The 24,961-nt window shown below is 36.5% G+C and overlaps 1 protein-coding gene across 1 annotated transcript in view; it reads right to left on the bottom strand.

The window, feature by feature from the left end:
* The window catches only part of LOC132768522 (very-long-chain 3-oxoacyl-CoA reductase), a 58,197-nt gene that overhangs the window by 31,191 nt on the left and 2,045 nt on the right, over positions 1–24,961 (bottom strand). The window contains exon 2 of the mRNA XM_060764500.2: positions 464–510. Coding sequence (XP_060620483.2) covers positions 464–510 — 47 coding nt within the window. The remainder of the gene's footprint in view (positions 1–463; positions 511–24,961) is intronic.

The following is a 24,961-nucleotide window of genomic DNA, read 5'->3' as shown; positions in this document are numbered from 1 at the left end:
ACTGGGAATTTCCAATAGATCTTGGTCCTCAGAACGGAGGGATCTCTGGAGTTGGTAGGGGGTGAGGCGGTCCCTCAGGTACATCGGCCCCAGACCATGCAAGGCCTTAAAGGTGAGTACCATCACTTTGAAAGTGATCCGGTGCTCAATTGGTAACCAATGCAGCTGTAGTAAGATTGGTGTTATGTGGCATCTCATCAGAATTTTGAATGGGTGCTCTAGTGCAACTTTCAATAATTGGCTTTCTTGAACACAACAGCCCATATTTTGCACATTGAAACTCATCTTGTCTATTCTATTTTCCAGAGCTAATCAAAAGTACAAATTTGTAGATTGCACATACACATTACCATTTCAAATCAAGCGACACATGAAACAATGGACGTTCATCATTATTTGTAAGGGTGAAATGGCTACATATGCTCACTGCTAAGAAGGAGAAATTAAAGAAATCATACCTTACCTCTTCTGTATAGGCTTTTCCAATTCCATCAGTAGCTCCAGTCACAACTATAGAAAGTGAAGGGGGAAAGAAAAAACACGTTTCACTCTATTAAGATTCCATACTGTGTATTAACTTTTTATACATTTTAACATAATGACTTGACTTTCTAAAAGTTGAATTCTGGGGGGAAAGGATATGGCTCCCCCATTTCTTCTGTTAATTATGATTTAGTTAAGCCAATTCAACTAATAAACAGAAGGTTACAGGTGCATTATATTACTTTTATGCACAATGAATCTTGCAGCTTTTCCAATGATTAAATATAGCTAACTTTAAGATGTAAACATTTAAACAACTGAGGGTGCTTCCAGAGAGCAAGAAAGTCCACGCCAACACAGAATTATAAAACCCGGATTGGGGTGGCCTTTACTCCTCCCACCCCAAAGCATGCATTTTTCCCGGGGGTGTCTAGACGCCCTTCAGGTACCTTCCGGGATGGCATTGAGACACCCAACCTCCCGCTCCCACCAGAGGCTTTAAAATGTGTAATAACTTACCCAGCCACCATTAAGGTCAAGCTGGAGTTCTCCTGCCGTATAGAAATGACATGCCAGGAGAGGGAGGGAGCAGAAGGAAAATAGCTCCTGTCTCTCTCTCTCTCTTTCTCTCTCTCTCTCTCTCTCTCACACACACACACACACCCCGGTGTGTTATTTCTACGCACCAGGAGGACTCCGGCAGGACCTTAATGGCGGCTGGCAAAGTTATTCTAGTATTTTAAAGCCTTGGGGAGGGGGTTGGTGCCCTCTGGGTTTTCCAGGCTCATTCAGCCCGAAAACCTGAGAGGATGGTATGAATTGCGCCCTGAAATCGCATAACATGGTCCTTGGGCCCCATCCATATTTTGGGCACACACCTGGTAAGGCCCAGATCTTAGGTATCAAATTAATTCAGGACAAAGCAGGGTTTTCCTGCATTGTCCTAAATGAATTCGGTTTTACCGGAGACGTCATTTGGACGCCTCCGGTAAAACTGCAGGAGTTCCTGCGTTATGGCCCCTGAGTTAAACCAGAGAGCAATTCCTTTATAACAGAGTTCAAAAGTTTCCCCAAGTTCACGTATTATTTGTTGATGTTGTTGTCTTGAAGTCATTTACAGCTTAGGGTAATTCTAAGACAAACACATCATGGGGCTTTCTTGGTATTTGTTTCTATAGGGGGGTTGTTATTTATTTCCTCTGGAGCTGAGAGAGTGTGAGTTGCACAATGTCACCCAATGGGTTTCCATGTTTGGGGTGGAATTCAAACCCTGGTCTCCTGGAGTCTTTATACCTCAGTTGTTCTCTTCAAATATTACACTGACTCAGAACTCCTTCATATGAAAATGTAACATTTCCCCCGATTAATTATTACTGTGAAAAATATAGTGTTTTAGTTGTATCAAACTGGAAAAAAGCTAGTGCAATTTGCTGTGATGTAATAACACATTACAGTACTTTATTTAGTTGTGAGTTACGTAGTTACCAGTCATTACTCTAACATGAAGTTCACTGAGTATCACAGGAGAAGTAATCTAAAAGCACTAGTTGAATTTAACATTAGTACTACAAAGAGGAAGGCCATTTAAATTAAAAGAACTTGTGTTAGGTATGACAAGTAAAGTCCTTTTCATTTCAATGTATCGTTCTATTTATATCACACTGAATTTAGACAACTGACTAACAGAGAGCAAGGTTGCTCACAAAGGTCTGAACTTGGACCATGTTTGCCTCTCAATGAGAAAAGAAGACGAATAACCATTTTAATTTAACCGAGTCTCATTTAGGAATTTGTTAGTTCTGCCAGATTTTATTCTGTTGATAACATATATTTAGAGGGATCTGCGAACAAAATTATTTTATCTTAAAACCAGAGCATCCAAAACATCTAGATCACAGATTTCCAAATTGTGTGTTGTAACATATTAGTGTGTCGGTTGCAGTCTGTAGGTGTGCTACAAACATAAAGCGAAAGGACAAAAATCTTGAAAATTTATGTTATCTTACAAATAATATATTTGAATAATATAAAAAAATTTGATTAGATTTTGATTAGAAATGTTGTTATTACAATTTAAATATGTGTCCGTATCTCTTATAAGGAGTTGGTTTAACCTCCGGTTTGCTAGTAAAATTGAATTACTGTGTCACAAAATGATGTAGGCCTAAAAAGTGTTCCACAAACATGAAATGTCAGGAAACCTCTTATCTAGATACTTACTAGGAAAAGTTTTTCTTCTTTCCCTCTATCCCCCCTCCCTCCCCACACACACCCACCCACACATTCTGCTGATGCATAAAGACCAAAATTAGTGTATTGGTTATTAATTAATGCTAAATAAAAAGGCATCGTTGTGTAAAATAGGATGGGATATAAGAATTTAATTAAACATAGTGATACCCATGTTTACAGAGACGATATTTCAAGACCACATTAAAACATAATTCTATGAATAATAGTAAAACCTGTATTTTGGCTATACCTGGGCTAGAAGTTTACAATAGAATCGCACTGGAGGACCTAGAGAGGCCCACAAGCTCTTCAGGGGGAGGGATATTTAGGGGAATGTGGATAAATGAAACTGTGGAGATAAAATCAGTGGCTAAGGGGGGGCATATTGTGAAAAAAATGTGCAACATAAAAATCGCTTATATCTCCATTGCAGCAACTTTATAACGGATTATCTGCCTATATATAAATTACTTCACAGATATCTATAATCTCAAATAGGCTAGCTCCTTCTATTAACAACTATGCATTAATGTTCCTCCTTGCTTAGATTCTCAAGAAGGACACTAAGTTGTTCTGGTACTCATCTAACACATGTTTATACCACTGCAAAAACATATTATGGATCACATCTGTATTTGAATCCATATAGATAGATCAAGACTTCAGTATTTAGACACTAATCAATTCAAGGCTTGCATTGTGACAAGAGTTTCTACTACAAAGGACAAACTATTTGTATAGTTATCACTATGGTACCATTAATAGTGCTAGTTAAGTCCAAAATCTTAATTAGGAAAGGAGAAATCTTCTTTAAGTAGGAGCCAACACAATCCCATACTATTACACTGCCGGTATTTGCACTTAAAGAAGTTTTTAGCAGGAGTGAGGAAGCGAAATCTTTCAATAGAAAGCATGTAACAGAAAGTAGTAATAAAAACTATAAGGTACTAACTGGCATTACTATAGGTTTTGTGGGAAGGTGGTGATGACACTTCCAGTACAAAAACATTATGAAAGCTAAACATAATTCATACTAGTCCTTTCAGAGAACAAAATGTAGAACAGATTGACCCTGCTTGACATCAAGAAGTATCTCATTTAATAGTTTGATATTATTAATTAATTGGCACTAACCAATACTTTCTTCTATGAGAAGTATTTTAGCTTGTGTTGTTTAAAAAGCTCCACTGTGTATTTTAAACCTACTAGAAATGAATTTGTAGTAATAGTCCAATCAACCTTATCATAACTAGACTGGAGAATCATTTGGAGCAAATACTATTTTTAGCTACAGCTACCCACCAAACATAATGCTTAGTTATTCCACTCAGAATCTCCTTGCGACCTGTTTTTCACCCGAACAGCTGAATGCAGAAAACACTTGATTGATTAAAGATTAATACTGCTGCAGACGTTGACAGCTGCCTTTTGTCTGTGCATTTTTCGGTAGGGGGGTCATATACAGTGACAGAGAGTTTGCATCAGTGTTCCTCTTGGGATCTGTTACACTAAAAGAAAATTGCTTTTTCAATCCCCCTTTGTTGCTAAAAATAGCATTCCCAATTGATTCATGCAAACAGGGAACCAGTTTAGCAATGCCAAATTTAGAACCCACTGAAGTCCCTGGAAGTGAACGCAAATGCAGTCTAACACATGCCACCTCATATTTTAATGAGAACAAAGAAGAAAGGTATACAGACTCTGCAAGTTAATAAGACAGTTGCAACACAATACATTTACTGAACCAAAAATTTGATGCTAAAATCTAAACTTTGAAACCTTGTGTTTTACTTAAGCTGTAGCTCTGCACCTTCAGATTTTTCTTTCTTTTGTTGCCACTGCCAGGGGAATGCATGTAAGGGTATCAAGACAGACAAGACTTTACATGAAAACAGTAAGCAGGTGATAAATCAAATTGCATTTTAAAAAAACCACTAAATGTAAGAATAAATGTACAAGGGGATTTTCTTCTCCACTGCTTCCCTGTGTGCCCTTCCTGAAGTTACAGAGCTCAACAAGCCTTTAAATAATAATGTAAAAAGAGAGTCCCAGATAATTTTCAGAGAATAAGAATTCGCTAAGGGGTACATGCAAGTATCTTTTTGGTTGAGATCTTTTCTTTTCTGAATCTAGTTCTGTCGCTTCCAATCAAACAGAGTAACCTAAAGATATCAACTATTTTCAAATGATTAGCTGCACACAGTAATATGTGAAAGACCAGAGAAAGGGTGAAGTGCTTAACATCACTTAACTAACAATGAAATAATAGAACATAGTATTGATTCTATCAAAATTCCTGGTAACACATGTTAAAAGAGTAATGCACAAGAAGCACTGGATTTTAAAGTTTCACGGAATAGTAGAGTAAGGTTGCTTCTTTAAATAACATGGTGGAAGGAAATAAAATTTAATATTCAATGGAGCTTGAGAATGACATTCATTCTCATTTCCCTTTGATGTCTCTGATCATGTGGAAGAGGTCTTATGTTCTACCTTTTTGTTTTGGTCTTCTATTTCTCTGTATTGACTGTAGTAGTAGTAATCTTTGTCCTTGCACATATGTCCTTGAATAGTTACATTCAGGGTTCTGACCCATTTTGCTTCTCATCTGTCCTTACTTGCTGTAAGAACTTCATGTATCAGCCAATGAGGCTTTTCTTTATTTTTGGTTGTAAATGGCATCTTTTTGCTCCCTTCTCAAAACCATACTAATAACTAGAACTACTTTCAAAGAAGAAAGTGCAAAGTTGGTTTTACAAGTTAATTAAATTACTACAGATGATCTACATAACTTTAGAGTAAACAAGGTATTGCTGGAGTCAAAAATTTCCAATACTTTGGCTCAGTCCTTAATCAAAATGGAGACTTTAGCAAGAAATCTAAAGGCTAAGACTTGGAAAGATTGCTATGAGACAACTCCCCAAATCCTACAGTGTAAAGATATATAATTGAACTAGCTGTCCCCTGCCACACGTTGCTGTGGCCCAGTCTGTTGATCTGGAAAATAAAGTAAGGAGAAAGTGTTGGTTTCTAATATATGTAATTTCTTTATGCTTCTAGGTAAACAGTATTTCTTGCTGTTTCTTTGCCAGTGTTGATGTGGAGAGTGTCTGGTTTGCTCACCCTGGAACATGCAACGTATCATTGTCCTTATTTAAGGGTCCCTTTCAAATCTATGGTACTATATCTCTCTGTGTGTGAATCATATCTATCTATCTATCTATGGCTGGATGGCTCTTTGTCAGGAGGACTTTGATTACGTTTTCTCGCCCTGATGAAGCGAGTTGGATTGGATGGCCTTAAGTATTTTCTGTTGGTCATGGGGGTTCTGTGTGGGAAGTTTGCCCCGATTCTATCGTTCGTGGGGTTCAGAATGCTCCTTGATTGTAGGTGAACTGTAAATCCCAGTGACTACAACTCCCAAATGTCAAGGTCTATTTCCCCCAAACTCCATCTGTGTTCATATTCAGGCATATTGAGTGCTTGTGCCAAGTTTGGTCCAGATCCATCATTGTTTGAGTCCACAGTGCTCTCTGGATATAGGTGAACTACAACTCCCAAACTCAAGATCAATGCCCACCAAACCCTTCCAATATTTTCTGTTGGTCATGGGAGTCCTGTGTGCAAAGTTTGGTTCAATTCCATCGTTGATGGAGTTCAGAATGCTCTTTGATTGTAGGTGACCTATAAATCCCAGCAACTACAACTCCCAAAGGACAAAATCATAATTTTTGAGTGATGGTCACTCCTTGTGTTGTGAGACATTTTGTTGCCAAATTTGGTGTGATTTCGTTCATTGGTTCTTTTGTTTATAAGGTACTCATTATGCACAGAGCATTTATATATATAGACTAGCTGCCCCCTACCATGCATTGCTGTGGCCCAGTCTGTTGATCTGGAAAATAAAGTAATGAGAAAGTGTTGCTTTCTAATATATGTAATTGTGCTGGTACGGATGTACCAGGAGCTCCAACTTCCTTTTCTTTCTTTGAGTGTTTGCATGTATTCCAAAGTTCCATGCATTTTTCAATAAGGTGGCTTCCTTTGGTTTGCAATTATAGGGCCAATGGCCCATCAAACTTTTTAAGCTCCTAAAGACTTTTGTATAGGAAAATCCTTAGAGCCTCTCAGCTGAGGCACCCCGGCTTCCCGCTGGGCACAAAGAGCATGTCCTGTTCAAAAGCCAATTGCTATAGACCCAGTGCGTGACAGCACAGTAATTTCTTTATGCTTGTGGGTAAACAGTATTTCTTGTTGTCTCTTTGTCAGTGTTGATGTAGAGATTGTCTGGTTTGCCTACTCGGGAACATGCAACATATCATTGTCCTTATTTAAGGGTCCCTTTCCAATCTATGGTACTATATCATATCTATCTATATCTATCTATGGCTGGATGGCTCTTTGTCAGGAGGGCTTTGATTACGTCTTCTTGCCCTGGGGAAGGGAGTTGGACTGGATGGCCTTGAGTATTTTCTGTTAGTCATGGGGGCTCTGTCTGGGAAGTTTGGCCCAATTCTGTCGTTATTTTTTATTTTTATTTTTTATTCTGTCGTTGGTGGGGTTCAAAACACTCTTTGATTGTAGGTGAACTATAAATCCCAGTAACTACAACTCCCAAATGTCAAGGTCTATTTCCCCCAAACTCCATCTGTGTTCATATTTGAGCATATGGAATATTTGTGCCAAGTTTGGTCCAGATCCATCATTGTTGGAGTCCATGGTAGTCTCTGGATGTAGGTGAACGACAACTCCCACACTCAAGGTCAATGTCCACTAAACCCTTCCAGTATTTTCTGTTGGTCAAGGGAGTTCTGTGTGCCAAGTTTGGTTCAATTCCATCATTGATGGAGTTCAGAATGCTCTTTGATTATAGGTGAACTATAAATCCCAACAACTACAACTCCCGAATGACAAAATCATAATTTTTTGAGTGATGGTCACTCCTTGTGTTGTGAGACGTTTGTTGCCAAATTTGGTGTGATTTCGTTCATTGGTTCTTTTGTTTTTAAGGTACTCATTATGCACAGAGCATTTTTATAGATATAGATAGATAGATAGATAGATAGGTACCAAAGTCAGGACTGTTCACAAAATAGTGTTTCCAATGTCTAAATATGGCTGTGAAAGTTAGGCAGTGAAGAAAGACATGACTCACTAGAAAAGACAATACTGTTGATTATGCAGAAGCAGAACTAAGAACAAATCATTTTTTTTCTTTAAACAAAGCATCTGCTCCACCACATCACTTAAAAAACAAAATTAGACTTATAGGAACATGATTCTATTTTTAGACCAGATGCACTGGGAGCACAGACCTCATTCTAAAGGAAAAGATGCATTTTTCACTATCACATACATTAAGTGGTGTGTATGAGATACCTGTACCTTATAATTAAGTCTCACATAAAAAAATGAGGTAGAAAAAGATCCCGGACAGAGTAGAAAGAAGTTAAAAATTTCCATCATGCTGTTATCAAGAACCAAACCTATGGGCTTTTACTATACCCTCTCTGTGTAAATTATGACTCTTATCTGGTCCCTGGAGGCATGAGCTCCTTTAAAGGCTCCTTGGATCCCCTCACTATTTTAGATGGTCTCCGACTAAAGAGGACAACACCTCACTGATGTAGTGTTTATTTATTTATGTTATTTATTTACAGTATTTCTATACCGCTTTTCTCACCACTAGGGAGACTCAAAGTGGTTTACAGATAACTGGCAAAACTTTAATGCCATACATTGGACACTGACGCGATGCCAATCCATAACAACCACAATAATAAAACCACAATTAAACGTAAATCACAATTAGACAGTACATAAGCAGTCATTAAAACTATAAATAATAAAAACAGTCTCGCCAGTCGTATTGTAAGTAACTTATTCTGACCAAAGTATTTGACAGTAACTTATTCTGACCAAAGTAAAGAGAGTCAGTGGGATGGCTGAGACTAGATGATACTGTCCACAGGGACTATTCCAGGCAGGAGACTATGAGATACAGTGTATCTACTAATATTACCAAGCCTGCTATCAGCTGGCAGCACAAGTTTTGTATTTCCATCAAAAGATTCTAAGTATTCACTGGAGAACACAAAAACTATAACTAGATGAATGGACACGGGATAAATATGACAAATCTCTTTTGCTCTATGTGAAGGAAATCACTAGCTTGGGGCAAGGAATCCTGCTATCCGCATGTTTCCTTGATCTTATATTGCTAGGGAAAATGGAGAGAAATCAGGAATGGACTTTATCTGGAGTATTCCCCACTCGCCATTAGACCCCATCACTTTTAAAGGAATCAACCAAAGCCTGGCTTATGAAACAGATAATGCTTTGGGCTCCTTGGTGAACTGTCCATGGAAAGAACTAGACAAGGAGTTATTGGCAGTTTTCAGTAAGATGGATAGCTTCTCAGACTCTCTTGGGTGTACAGTTTTACAATTGCTCTGGTCTCTCTTGTAGGTGAATTTTCAGAAGGTGGTGGTGCTGTTGAGCATTTCCTGTTTAGTACCACGACTGTAGGATTCCTCAGGATTCTGTTTTGCCACCTAGCTCAATATATAGTAATAACATGGATATGGGACCAGGCCTTTGGATAATCTGGCAGATTGACAATGGACAATGACGACTAAAGCTTTGGAAACAGACTATGATAAGCGGAATGAATTTATTAATTACGGACTTGGCAAAACGATGGCCACCAGGCTGGCTTTTTATGTATTTTTATTGTATTAATGTAATGTTTTAACTGTTTATAATTTATTGTTACTATGTATTTTACTGTGTGAATTGTAGGCATCAACGTATGCCGGTTGGAAGCCGCCCTGAGTCCCCCTTCGGAGGTTGAGAAGGGCGGGGTAGAAATACCCAAAATAAATAAATAAATAAATAATAAAATAATTGGTGCTATTACTATGGTGATGACAGCAATCTTAATCTCCCCTTTTCATCTAAATCAGAGGATTCTGTTCTACTTCTAAACCAGTGTCTGATGTCAGTGATGGAAGAAAAAGTAGGATCTCTCATTCACGGGAATAATGCAGCTCTGTATTTCACAGGTGTTTTTGTATATAGCTGGTGCATATGGGTAGAGAAACTACAGAAGACACCTGAATTCATCAATTTTCCTTTCCATGCCTTTAGTATTTGTGCACTAGAACAGTGCAGACATAGCAGACACTAAGCAAAAATGTGCAAGCAACTACAAACAGAAAAAAATGAATGAAGTGCATGACATTAAAATCTGTGAACTGAGCAGTTTGATGCATGAATTGAAATTCAAAGCAGCTCCCTTCTCCTTACCTTGAGAAATACACTGCAAGGCATAACAGAGAAGAAAGGTAGAAGGGAAATGTGGTGCAAAAACCGATGCTCTGTCACACAGGCACTGATGAATATTTTCGCAGGATAAAAATGGCAACCTACAGTCTAAAAATAGAAAAGTGTACTGCAGACCTGTCTGGTTTGGCTACACTACTATAATACCAAAGCAATTCTGTGCTGCTTCACTGCTGCCATGGTTTCACAGAGAAGGAAAAAACTGTTATTGTATATATTCCGTCTGCAAAAAGAGAAACACGTTGTGATTTACATTAGTGACACATCAGATGTGCATTTATTGCAAATTTTTCAGAAGAAACTAAGGTTGGTAAAGTGCTTTGATCGTGCTTTTCCTGCATGGCAGGGGGTTGGATTAAATGGTCCTTGTGGTATCAACACTATGATTCTAAGAAATACTCAATATGGCATATAGACAATTCCTCTTCTATTCTTAGGCATCAAGTCTTTGTTTTCCTTATTTTTTTTTCGAGGAACTATGGCAAGCATTCCATTATCTAAATAAGTTGTTAAGATGCAGATGAATGCATCCTCATAAAAATTACATAAGCAAGTTATAAAATACACGAAAGCATGAAATACAAAAGCATGTTACAAAATGTTTTCTCACCTCCCTGTTTTTCAAATTTGGGGCAGCCATGGCAATGACGTGGTTGTCCCTTCCTGCCCTATCCCACTTCATTGTTGAATGCCAGTTATGCCCATAATTTATGGCTGTGTAGAACCAGTTCCATGCCAACATGTCTTACAATGCAAAGCATCTTGGTTGGTACTCCTTTACTTTCTGATGATTCAATCTACACTCATTTTGTTTAATGGACAAATTATCAAAATCTATATAAATAAAAATGTAATGTCCGTTTGTGGGATTAACATAACTCAGGAACCACTGGACGAATTGACACGAAATTTTGACACAATACACCTAACAGTCCAACGAGTGTTCATCACCCCTAAAAATACACACACACCCCCCAGCAGAACAGACTTAAAACCCCCAAAATGCACCATATATACACACACATACATATATATATATATATATACCCAAGCACACACAAATACACACACACACACATCTGCACACACACACATATATACATGCACACACAAATATACACATGCACACATACATATATAAACACAAATATGCATATAGACAAGCACATACATATACACAATATACATATACACATATAAATACACAAATATATACACATCTACACACACACACACACATGCGCACATGCACACACACACATATATAGGCAAACACACGTATATACACAGATACACAAATACATACACACATATATATACACACAGACAAATACATCTATACAGACTGGGCCACAGCAATGCGTGGCAGGGGACAGCTAGTATTGTTCATAAAATTACTTTCAGGCAATGTGCTATATGAAGCAAGTTTTAGGAAAGATATTGTATACATCTATCTCAAGTAAAAGTCGAAGGTGGGCTTGAAAAATTATATTCATTCTTACAACCCAATTTAACTTGCATTTGCCCATTCTGTTACTATTATTATAAAACAATATTTTTCTTAAAGCAAAAAGATTGTTTTGCTTTTGTTTTCATTGTCAAATCAATTTTAACTTATGCAACCATATTAATGACAGATCTCTAACATGACTGCTCAAAGCTATAGAGCTCAAAACTTCAGAGAAAATCATTCCATTCTGCAACCTCTAGTAATATAGACAAGACATGGGATTACCATCTCAGCAAAATTTCAGACAGAGATCAGCAATTTCATTTTAAGCAGCTGCTTCTGTCGTAGACTATCACATACATCCAAAGAGATGCCCATTATCAGAGAGGAACAATATTCACAGTCCCTTTTTTAGAATATTTTAGAAAACAAAATTATGTTTGATCTGTAAAGTTCAAAACATGCCAGCCAACTAGTTACAGGAACATCTAGAAGCGAGCATATTACACCCACATTAAAGTCACTCCACTAGTTGCCTGTTAGTTTCCAGGCAAAGTACAAAGTGTTGGTTTTAACTTTTAAAGCCCTACATGGTTTAGGTCCAGGTTATCTACAGGTTCACTTTTTCCAGCACAATCTATGTTCTCTTAGGATACTGAAACCCTTTGGTGGATGCTTATTCTAATCAGCCAGGATCCAACTGGAGACCATCATCCAGAGAACCTTTTCATCAGTTGCCTGGCTATGGAATGACCTGCCAGAAGAGATCCAACAAGTAAAGGAGCTGTCAGAATTTAAAACTTTCCGGCAGGTCTACACAGTCAGCTCAGAATCATGAGTTTTGAATTTACATTCTATTACTGCTATGTGTTGATTTTGTATCCTGTGTTTGGTTTATGTTTTTATAATGTGTTTTTATCTATGTATGTTATTGTGTGTATTTTATGTTTTGACTCTGTTGTACCCTACTGTGAGTAGTTAGGAGGCGAGTAAGATTATTATTATTATTATTATTATTATTATTATTATTATTATTGAAGCTTATAGAACACTTATTTGAATTCTTCCACTTCTTTTTGTGTTTTTTTTTCTTGAGAGAAAATGGCAAAAAAGCTTTTCTTCCATGGCTCCAAAAGTTCAAAAAGTTTTCTCTGTAGTACAAAAGAAGAAACATACAAGCCCATGTCTTATTCCAGTTTCAATCCACATGGCTAAACTTAATTCATAGCCTCTGAGAAATACTGGATGTGCTCTTGCCAAGCTGGATAAAAACACTGCAATTGTTTGGTTGTGATGGGTTAACTGCAATCTGACTGATTTTCTTTAGAAATGACAGGAAGGACACCAGATGATTTCTTACACTGATTTTTATATTTTACTTGATTGATTCCACAACCCCACTATAATGAGCCCTCCTCCGCAAATAACCTGCTTCTCCTTTATCTCAGCCGAGTTTTTAATTAGTTTTTAATTAGCTTTTTAAAAATTATTACATGTAGGCCGCCCATTGTCACTGTGTTTGTGCTTATTGTAATTTTATATTGTTATGTATTCACATGTTTTATGTAATTATGATGTTGTTGTTTATTGTTTGCGTTTTCGGTTTGCGTTTTCGGTTTTACTCTGTTGTAATTTGTTGTTTGGGCTTGGTCTCATGTAAGCTACTCCGAGACCCTATCGGGGAGATGGTGGCGGGGTATAAATAAAGACTATTGTTATTTATTATATGATTATTATGATTATTATGATTATTATTATTATTATTATGAAGACCATCCATCCTACAGAAAATTTCAAATATGCTGCTATGGAAGGATACAAATTCCATAAATATTGCTACATTTATTTATTTATTTATTTATACCCTGCTTTATCTCCCCCAAAAGGGACTCAAAGCAGCTTAACATAGCATAACCTTTTAAAATATACAAATCTTAAAATAGAATTAAATATAAACAGTATTTAAAATTCCATAGTTAAAAATCATTAAAACAAATTCAAAGTTAACCACAGCATCCCTGAATTTATCTTTAAAACCTTCATCTTTGTTGAATGCATCTTAATTCTCCATGAAAAAACAAAGTAGAAGCTTTGTTTGTGGGCACTTATAGACGCATGAGTATACTATGTTAAGTAGTGTTTAATTTCACTAGACAGATTAAAATATGAGGATTATACAGTGCTTTTGTCACATGACTGCTCTTCCCTTCAACATTCAGCCACATCTAGTCACCATTCATGCAGCTTCATTCTATGGAGAATACATTACATTCATTTTAGCAGCTAAGGGTCATGAATGGTATTTTCTGAATGTTTTAGAGGAGTTGTAGTGACTGGTTTTTCAAAAGGTCTAACACAACCTAATGATTAATAATACAGAACACATAAATTACAAATACAAGTTGACTTTTTCACACTTTAGTTAAACAAAGCCTATTCTAATTCCAGAAAAACAGGTTGCTTCATAATTCAGTTTTTTTCCTGCAACATTTAAAACATGTTCAGATGTCTCAATACAATCTGCTATGATCTGATGAATGTAACTAGACAATGACATACAGAACATAGACCAGGGGAAAAATCTGGCAGAATCTTTCTCCTACATGGGAGCACTAAATTGTGCCTGTCTGTCTTTTTGGTAGTCAGATGAGATGTTCCTCAGTTTTGTTATCCACTGACAAAATGTTAAGACTTTTTCTGATCAAACCAGAAAAGGAGGAGAGTTGATGTTAGAAATAGCCACAAAATCTAAGCACCTCTATTGCACTATTAGGAGTGAAGAAAAGTCAGTTTGACTATCTCAATGGCCCACCTCTTCAACTTCCCCTTGGAAATAGATGGCGAATAGGAATTGATCATAATCCTCTCAAGTTCAAGACAACTATAGTGAATCTGACTTCAGGTTTATGATAGAAAACCTATCAGAAGATGACAAGCAGAAATGTTAAATATTGTGCACAAACTTGTTTTGTCAAGTGAACCATGCAGTTTTATACTATGCATGGAACAACCACAGGTCCACTTGAGTCTCAGTTAAGTGGAGATCCCATATACCATCCATTACAGGTCTCAATAAGTGAAAACATTCAGTTCTGGGAGACTATGCTGCTACAGGTCAGGGAAGGAGGTGTATTGTGATGATGGTGGGGACCTAGCAGAAAGAGTTATTAGAACAACTAGGGTAGAATACAGTAATTACAAATTCTGTCTGCCTTGGTTTAAAATATGTACTGAAGAACTTGAGGATTTTTAAAGTTTATCTTTATGAAACCAGCTGTGAAGAATTTGGCTGGAATTTCTATTCTAAAAAGGAAATATCATAGAATCATAGAATCATAGAATCAAAGAGTTGGAAGAGACCTCATGGGCCATCCAGTCCAACCCCTTGCCAAGAAGCAGGAATATTGCATTCAAATCACCCCTGACAGATGGCCATCCAGCCTCTGCTTAAAAGCTTCCAAAGAAGGAGCCTCCACCACACTCCGGGGCAGAGAGTTCCACTGCTGAACAGCTCTCACAGTCAGGAAGTTCTTCCTAATGTTCAGATGGAATCTCCTCTCTTGTAGTTTGAAGCCATTGTTCCGCGTCCTAGTCTCCAAGGAAGCAGAAAACAAGCTTGCTCCCTCCTCCCTGCATGAAAGCCACCCAGAGATAGCCACATAGCCAAGTTTTTCCCCACCTCCCCCTCAAAAGGCAGTCTAACTAAACACCTAAGTAGCTCTGAAATAAAATGAAATGCCTATACAAAGTGCAGCAAGTGGTACTAATTTAAATAGTGAACTACTGGAACACAACATACAACAGATTACATTTTTAAAGCTATTTCTATAAATCAGTTCAAGCTGGAACAATATTATAACAATGCTACTTTCCAGCTAACTCATTTCATAAAAATTATATAACTACAAAAAATGCTGCTGTTTCAGAGAAAAAAACTACAGATACATATACTTAACAAGAGTGAAGTTATTTCACAAGTTAGCCAACAGAGGATGCTATTAAACAATATATGGAGAGCTTCATTTTGCAGCCAAGATACATTCTCATAGGGACAATTTCAAACTTAAATGTTTTGCCAACAAACATGACAATGTAACAATTTTCTTATTACACTGATTGCTTTTTATGCGTCTATAGAAAACACATTTAAGGGATTCGGAGGAAAAGCTAGATAACAAGAAAGTGCTTATTACATAATCTACATGCCCTATATTATACATGATCTCTATTAATAATTAGATTAGTATTTGGTCATTTTAAAAATGCCAACTCAGTATTGCTTCTGAGTATGTTTCTCCTAAAAGAAACTTGATTCATCCTCTTAAACTGGAGAGGTGTTTTTCACAGGGATTTCTAGGCTATTGTCCTCCACTTAAAATGGCTTTCCTGCCACCCTACATCAATGCTGATGAGTACAAACACACTTCTACCTGGTTTTATAAGCTGCACAGTCCCTCTTCTAACAAGCCTGAACAGAATTTAAAGGAAAAATGGAAAGGACTCTAGAAGCAGAAGCACAGACATGTCACTATTCTAAGAGACGGTTACATGTGTTTAACATCCCTTATCTGAAATACATGCAACCAGAAGGGTTTTGGATCTTGGCTTTTAAAAAAAAAATATTTTGGAATACTTGTACAGGCAGTCCCCAAGTTATGAACAAGGTAAGTTCTGTACGTTTGTTCTTAAGCTGAATTTGTATGCAAGTTGGACCAGATACATTTTTAAGTATAACTCCACCCCCTAGATATAGATAGAGGGGGTTAACACTCCTGTGGTGTTTGTTTTGCTGTCTATGCTCTTTCAGAAGATTTCATATTTTTTTTCTTATGGTGACAATTAATTTTTTTTAACCGCTTGCTGTGGAAACAAGGATAGATGAGAAAGTTTCAGTGGAGACACCTTTTCTCCATAACTCTGTCAGGAGTAATCTTTCCCTTACTAGGGGTAGATTTCTTTTACTTCCTGTTGTCTCGCCCCCATTCTTAACTATGAGTTGTTTGCAAATTGGATGTTTGTAACTTGGGGACTGCCTGTATATACATCAAGACTTATCTAGGGGATGGAACCCAAGCCTAAACACTACATTCATTTTTGTTTCATTTACAGCTCTTACACATAGTCTGAAGGTAATTGCACACATAACGTTTTAATAGTGTTGTGCATGGAGGAAAGTTTGTGTACACTAAACCATCAGAAAGCAAAGGTCTCACCATCTTAGCCACCTGTATGGACAATTTCGGATTTTGGAATACTGATAACTATGATGAAGAAAGTTTCTAATAAAAACTGTACTGTTGATCTCACAAAGCCTATAAGTTGGAGCTAATCCTGACAACAATATGCAATATAAGCAGCAGAAAGGACTAACATTGGATTTAGCCTTCAGAAAGATATAGACTGTTGATATAGAGATCAGCAAGTTACATTCCCCACTCTCCTGGCAAAACTATTGTATAAGGAAGGAATGGTTTTCTCCTTCACAGTGGGAAAATTAGTTACCCTAAAGTAACCCTCAGTTATATTAGTATGAAGACCTAGCTTGCATTCTATCCTCTTATTTTATTATTTTAACTTAACTTTAACACATACTTTTATACAGGATTATTTTAAATAAGCAGATAGCAATGTAAATAATAAGGAGCTGCAAAGTCAGTATTCATGATTGTATCTTTAACCTAGATCTTTAAAAAAACACACAAGTGTCTAAGAAAATAAAAAGAAAGATAAAGAAAGAAAAATAATGGTTAAAGAAATAGAGGAAACACAAAAGCTATTGCAAAGTAAATACCAAGTGCAGGTGAAAGTAAAGTTGGAAAAATTAAAGAAACAATTAGAAGAAATGGATAATTTGGATTTGTGGAGAAAGGAGATATTTCTTAAAAATAATTTCCAAAGACAAAATACAAATACAATGAAAAAATTGGCTAACTATTTGAAAAATGCGAAAGAGAAAGGAAGAGTCACCCAGTTAAAGAATAAATATAATAAAAAGGTAAATTCAAATAAGGAAATAAGAGAAGTATTTGAAGATTTCTACCAAGGCTTATATAGAAAACAAATACATGGAGAAAGGTTTAATGAAAATATACCAAAGATATTAGATAGAGAGGACAATAGGAAACTAGGAGCAGAAATAACATATCAAGAAATAGAGCAGGTGATTGATACACTGAAAAATGCAAAATCCCCGGGATGCGATGGGTACACTGCAGAGTTTTACAAAGAAACAAAAGAAATAATAATCCCAGAATTGAAGGATTTATTTAATAGTATAATGATAGGAGGAAAGCCCCCAGACACATGGAGAGAATCAGAGATAATAACAGTGAGAAAGAGCGGGAAAGATCCAGAAGACCCTAATTCATATAGACCCATTAGCCTCCTAAATCAGGATTACAAAATATTCACGAAAATATTAGTCAACAGAATAGAAGGGATTATAAGTAAAATAGTAAAGGACGATCAATACGGATTTATAAAAGGTAGAAACATCGCACATCCTATAAGAAATGTATTAAACATTCTTAATCATAACAAAAAAAGAAAATTTGCACTCTTAAAGTTAGACATATACAAAGCTTTTGATTCACTAAACCATGATTATCTGTTGCAATTAATGGGTAACTACGGATTTGATATTTCATTTACTAAAATAATAAAAGAGTTATATAGTAATATGAGAGCAAGAATAAGAGTAAATGAAGGACTAACAAAATTCTTGAAAATAGAAAGAGGAGTAAAACAAGGCTGCCCTCTATCTCCGTTGTTATTTGCATTAGCAATGCAACCTCTGGCAGACAGAATACGAAACAATGGCAGGATAAAGGGTTATCAGATTAAGAACGAAGAACTGAAGATAAATCTTTACGCGGATGACATTTTATTAATAATGGAAAACCCAATAGAAGCAATAAGGGAAATACAAATAATTCTAAAAGATTTTGAAAGATACTCAGGACTGAAAGTCAACATGAGCAAATCAGAAATGCTTATATACAATATGGGGAAAAAGGAGCAGAAGGCGCTGCAGGCAAAAATGGGAGAAATAAAAATAATAAGAAATAGAATAAAATATTTAGGCATTACTATTACAAAAGAAATAACCAAGTTAAAAGTGGCCAACTATGGGGCAATATGGAAAAAAATTCAGGAAAAAATAAAAGCCTGGAGGGATAAACAATTAAGTATCCCACGGAAAATACAAGCTCTGAAAATGTGCATAATTCCCAAACTACTTTATCTTTTCCAAACTTTATCAATAAAAATAGAATATAAACAATTAAAAGAATGGGACAACACTTTGAGAGAATGGATATATGGGAAAAAGAGAAACAGAATAATGAAAAAGATTCAATATACCCCAAAGAGAATTCTTGGATGGGGGTTTCCAAATCTACAATGTTATTATGAGGCTTTCCAATTAAGGGCACTACTAGAAATAAGTTTAAAGGGAGAAGATAAATGGATAAAAGTAGAGAATGAAATAAATCTAGGATGGGGAAAATACGGGCTATACACCAGAGATATTAACAAAATAAAGGAAAATCTAACAGGGCCGAGAAAGGTAGCATATGACTGTTGGCAAAAATGGCAAAAACTATGGGCATATAAAATATCAGGAAAGACCCCTATTAAGAGCATGGGACTCCCCGAAAGGTTAGCAAATAACTTAGAAGAAAAGGGATTAAGGAGGGTACAAGATATGTGGAAACAAGATGGAGAGATAATTAATTGGCCAGAATTTTTGGAAAAGGGGGGGAAAGAAAATTGGTTAAAATTAAGAGGGATTTGGGAAAAAGTAAAAAAAGAGGGTACAAAACCCACTGAAGAACTAAAGGTAGATAAATTGCTAAATGCAAGAGAAAAGACAAGTAAAGGAACAGTGGCAAAAATATATAATTTAATGGTAGAAGATAAAGAGTTTATGATTAGAGCAATAAGTAATAAATGGATTGGAGTTAAATCATTACAGACAAGAGAAATAGAGGAAATAATTAGGAACATGAATAAAATAAAAATAGAAAAATATAATGAATTAGAAAAAAAGATGATATTAAGATGGTATAGAACTCCTGAACAACTGGCTTATATGTTAAAAGGAAAGAATTCGAAGTGTTGGCATTGTAATAAAGAAAAAGGTACTTATTCACACATGTGGTGGGAGTGTTCTGAAATAAAAAAATTCTGGCAAATCATACAAGTAAAAATTCAGGAGATATTCCAGATAAGAATTCAAATTAATAATGATTTGCTACTTTGGGGAGTGTTGGATCATCCGAGTATAATAATTAATTGCCAGGAGTTATTTAAGGTAATGATAAGAGCAGCCCATGCAGTGATTGCCAGAGGATGGAAAGACAAATCGAAATGGACGTTAACTAATTGGAATGATTATATGTACGATCAAGTGCTGTTAGACATTACGGGAATTATGACCAAGCAAACACCAAGAATGGACAAAGAAAAGATCATTACAAATAGATGGAAGGTCTACTTCAACTGGGTAAAAAATGGAGGAGCCAACGATCACATCAAAGAAAAAACACAAAGACTCTACCAGTGGCTGGATCTGCAAGATTAGCTAGAAATATACTGTGGTTGAGGAGGGAGGGAGGGTGGGAGGGAGGGAAGGTGGAGATAAGGTAATATACACCAGTGTAAATTAGTATAATTTCTTTAATATTTGTTGAATTATTTAGGTTTTATATGTGTACCACTTGGAATTTGGCTTACTGATCTGTGTGTATAATATAATAAAAATATCTTTAAAAAATAAAATAAAATAAAAATGTAAATCAAAAATCTTTATTTTTATTTAGTAGTGTGAAGCTAAATTATGATTAGACAAATATGAATGAATCATCTAGCTCCTGCTTGTATAAGGTATTCATAAGATGAGAAGAAAAGGATTTTAACTTACATGGTCTGTATTCTACAGGTTCAAATCAGGGATGTGAAAAACAGAACTTCCCTACTATCCATTTTATTTCAAGCTTTTTCACCAAATACGTATTGCATTTTTATGGGGAAAAATTGCTAAGAGAAGGTGTACACTCCTTATCCAGAAATCAGAAATATTCCAAAACCCAAGCCCTTTTTGCCACCAACCGCTCGCTTCTACCTTCCTTATGCCCTGCTGTCTCTCTCATGGAGAGGGAAAAAGGAGTGAGTACCTCACCTCTTTTTGTTGCTGCAGCCACTGTCATCCCCTCTTCTACCCCTCTCTGGATGTCACTAGTGGCAGTGTCATCTCCATGAAGTTCTTCCTTTGGCTCTCCAAATTGTTTAGACTTCAACTCCCAGAAGCTGAAGCCACATGGACAGTAGTCAAGTGTCCTGGGATGTGAAGTCCAAACATCTGGGGCCTAAAGGCTGAGAATCATGACTGTATATTGCTTTCACCTTATATACCCATGTTCCTACCATCACAGAAATTCATTCACCTTTGTTATGCACTGTTTTTCAAATGACACCTTGAACAAAATAGGCCAGAAGATTGGCCAGTGGTTGAGACTACTCTTGCAAATCCCCAAATAATCTGATCACACCCATCATGACAACTTAAAGGATGCTTTTAGCAGTGTGATGTAAAACAATGGTTAGTCAAAACTGAAGCACATTGCAAGAGCTTTACAGCTTTTAAAGTTACCCCACAGAATTGACAACATGTATCTTAGCTGTTCACAACAACTATCCTCAAAATTAAAGAGAAATTAGGACACCTAATTAGGAAATGTGAGAGGTGTTATAAGTGTTACTATTTCTCAGGATTTTGGTAAGGCAATGTAGCTTTGTCATGGAATCTGTCATCCTTTCATGCCTTTTAGATAGTTCTTCAGTATCATTCTTCCATCTTCATTTTTATTTTTGTCTTGATCATACAGCCTGATCCCATCAGTCTCTTCATATCTCTACTCTTGATGTAAATTACCTTTTCCCATCTTGGAGTAGTAGAAGATGTCTCTTGTTCTAGATTTTTGTTGTCACCTTCTATTTCTTTTAATTTTTTTAATTGAATTTATATGCATTTTTTCTCCAGAAAGGGACTCAGGGTGGCTTTCTTTGTAAAGGTTATTATAATACTTCCCTTTGTCTCTCTATATAAGTCTCTAAACAGTTGCAATCCAGCTTCTGACTTATTTTGTCACTTGCCATTTTTTCTTCTTCTTGCTCATATCCATTTGAAGGATTCCATTAGTTACCCTAGCACAAATGAAACCAATGGGAATCTATGCTATTGAAGGTTAAGATTTAATTTCAAGTCAGAACACTGGGACATATATTTAAATATGATACTTCAATTACATTTGTCTTCCTATTGTCAGGTGTAATTTGCATTCTTAAGCAATACTAGAGATAGAGATCAAGCTAAACTTGTTTTGGAAGAAATCCTGAAGATACAGATCAAGTTGTAGGTGTCATGCCAAGAAATTCCCATGCCAAGAGAAAGTAGTACTCCAAAGTTTGGCTGAATTACATTAAGCAAAAATAGATTTTTTCAAAGAAGTATGAATGTTTAATGCTACAACATATTTATTATATTCTTTCTGAGCATAGAATCAGATAGTAAAATTTCCAGTGAGGTAGAAACTTCATGTCTTTTAGCCAGCAACAGAAGTTACCTCTGTACCTGATACCACATCAGTTGTTCCAATCACAACTGCTTTCCTGGCACTGTGAAAAAACAACTCACTAATGGAGAACAGCCTCAATATGGGTTGACTATCATAGAATCATAGAATCAAAGAGTTGGAAGAGACCTCATGGGCCATCCAGTCCAACCCCCTGCCAAGAAGCAGGAATGTTGCATTCAAATCACCCCTGACAAATGGCCATCCAGCCTCTGCTTAAAAGCTTCCAAAGGAGCCTCCACCACACTCCGGGGCAGAGAGTTCCACTGCTGAACGGCTCTCACAATCAGGAAGTTCTTCCTAATGTTCAGATGGAATCTCCTCTTGTAGTTTGAAGCCATTGTTCCGCGTCCTAGTCTCCAAGGAAGCAGAAAACAAGCTTGCTCCCTCCTCCCTGTGGCTTCCTCTCACATATTTATACATGGCTATCATATCTCCTCTCAGCCTTCTCTTCTTCAGGCTAAACATGCCCAGTTCCCTAAGCCGCTCCTCATAGGGCTTGTTCTCCAGACCCTTGATCATTTTAGTTGCCCTCCTCTGGACACATTCCAGCTTGTCAATATCTCTCTTGAATTGTGGTGCCCAGAATTGGACACAATATTCCAGGTGCGGTCTAACCAAAGCAGAATAGAGGGGTAGCATTACTTCCTTAGATCTAGACACTATGCTCCTATTGATGCAGGCCAAAATCCCATTGGCTTTTTTTGCCGCCACATCACATTGTTGGCTCATGTTTAACTTGTTGTCCACGAGGACTCCAAGATCTTTTTCACACGTACTGCTCTCGAGCCAGGCGTCACCCATTCTGTATCTTTGCATTTCATTTTTTCTCCCAAAGTTTCATTTTTTCTGCCAAAATGCTTTGGGCCAGAAGTGTCCTGAATTTTGGAATATCTTATTTTCATATACATACTTTAAAAAATGTGTTGGAGATGGGATCCTAGTCTAAACCCAAAATTCATTTATGGCTCATATACACCTTATCCAAATAGCCTGAAGGTAATTTGATAAAATATTGATAATAACTGTATGTATACAATGAAGTTTGTGTACATCAAAGCATCAGAAAGCGAAGTTGTCACTATCTTAGCCATCCACATAGACAATTTCATAGTTCGAAATTCCAGATAAGGGATGCTCAACCTGTATATTGTAAGGCGATGAGAAATGTAAAACAAGCACAAAACATAGCAACAGCATGATAAATCATGGACACAAAAAATAAAAATATAAGAGACATATGTGAATATAATTAAAGAAGCCACACCCGATTACTTCCTAGGATGGTATCCCAACCACTGCAGCACAAGTGTTTTCTTCTTGTTCTTTAAAAAAAAAAAAAGAACTGAGCTCTTTGTTCCAAAACAATGAAGTACATTGAAATATGAGGATTTAACAGTTCTAATTGGTGCCCAGAATAAGTCCTTTGCTCAGATAAGAATAAGCAATATTAAAGTTTCAAATTCTCCTGCAATAAACACCCACGCAAGGCCACACATCCTTCAAGTTCTTAAGATAAGATACATAGCAAATAATGGGAGTTTTCTTGTTTGTAGCCTTACTGTTGTGAAATGCCTTTCTAATGGATGTTAGGCTGTTTCAAAATGCCAGGGCATTGTAACTGGCTGGTTACATTTGTTTCTTTGTTGATGCTGCTGTTTTAATATACTATGTTTTTCCTATTACATTCCCTTATTTTAATGCAATACTAAATATTGTTAGTCCACAGAGTAAATCCAATGGATGAATAGAATTTGCGGTGTCAACATTTAATTCCAATTGATTAAAAATATCTATTCTACATGTGCCTTCAAGTCACTTGTTAACTTCGATCAGTATATGTACTTCATTCTGGTATCTGTAAAGGAATTTTGTAAATGTTTCAAAATAAACAGTACAACTGTTGCTTTTTAGAGATCTTTATTCTTAGCTGAACTAAAAGGCTTCAAAGAACAAGTCCGCTCCAGAGTCTGTATTTCTCTCCCAATGAATGAAACAGAATGGCAAGTTTAAAACAATCCCCTAACTCTACTCATAACAGGTTATGAATTTGTGTACATTTTATCAGGGATAAAATTGGGATATTAAAACGGAAACTCCAAAGTTTTAAAACTTAGGATTTAATCACCAAATGCAGACTGTTACATTTTCAGGTACCAGAATACATCAAGGATCACACATTTGCCCCTACACATACTATTATGCATTTTCCATGTTTGCTAATATATGAAAACATAACCATTTGGTGACTAAATAACTGCCAACTTGTGGCTGCAACACCAGGCCTAACTTTTGGACTAGTTAAGAATGCATTTGTTTCTGACTTACAGCAACCCTAGAGTCAACTGATCAAAGGAACAAGATTTGTTCAGAGGCGAAGGATTGGTTTCACCTGCCTTTGAGGCTGAAGGCGTGTTACTCACCAAGGGTCACCTAGTGGGTTTGCTTGGTCAGGTAAGGATTTGAAACCTAGTCTCTCAATCATGATCTAGTGTTCAAACCACAACACCATGGAGAAAAGCAGGTTTATATTCTTCTTTTCTTCAAGCAGTCAATCAATTTCCAATAGGCAATGAAATCCTACTTCAGAATAGAGCATCAATTGCTGCTGTTACAAATTATAGTCACAGTACACCAAAACAAAAACAAAAAAAAGCGTCTTCTTTACTGTATATGTCCAAAATAAACAAATAGGGATAATAGACATCTACAAGCTATCAACGCTCATAATGAAGGACGGTGCACCAAAACCACATGCCAGAACAGTGCAAAGGTTTTCTATTTAAAATTTTGGTCTCAAGTACAGGTTGAGAACCCA

The sequence above is a fragment of the Anolis sagrei genome, chromosome 1 (assembly GCF_037176765.1).
Source record: "Anolis sagrei isolate rAnoSag1 chromosome 1, rAnoSag1.mat, whole genome shotgun sequence".
NCBI lineage: Eukaryota > Metazoa > Chordata > Lepidosauria > Squamata > Dactyloidae > Anolis > Anolis sagrei.
This window is presented reverse-complemented; position numbering and strand designations above follow the sequence as displayed.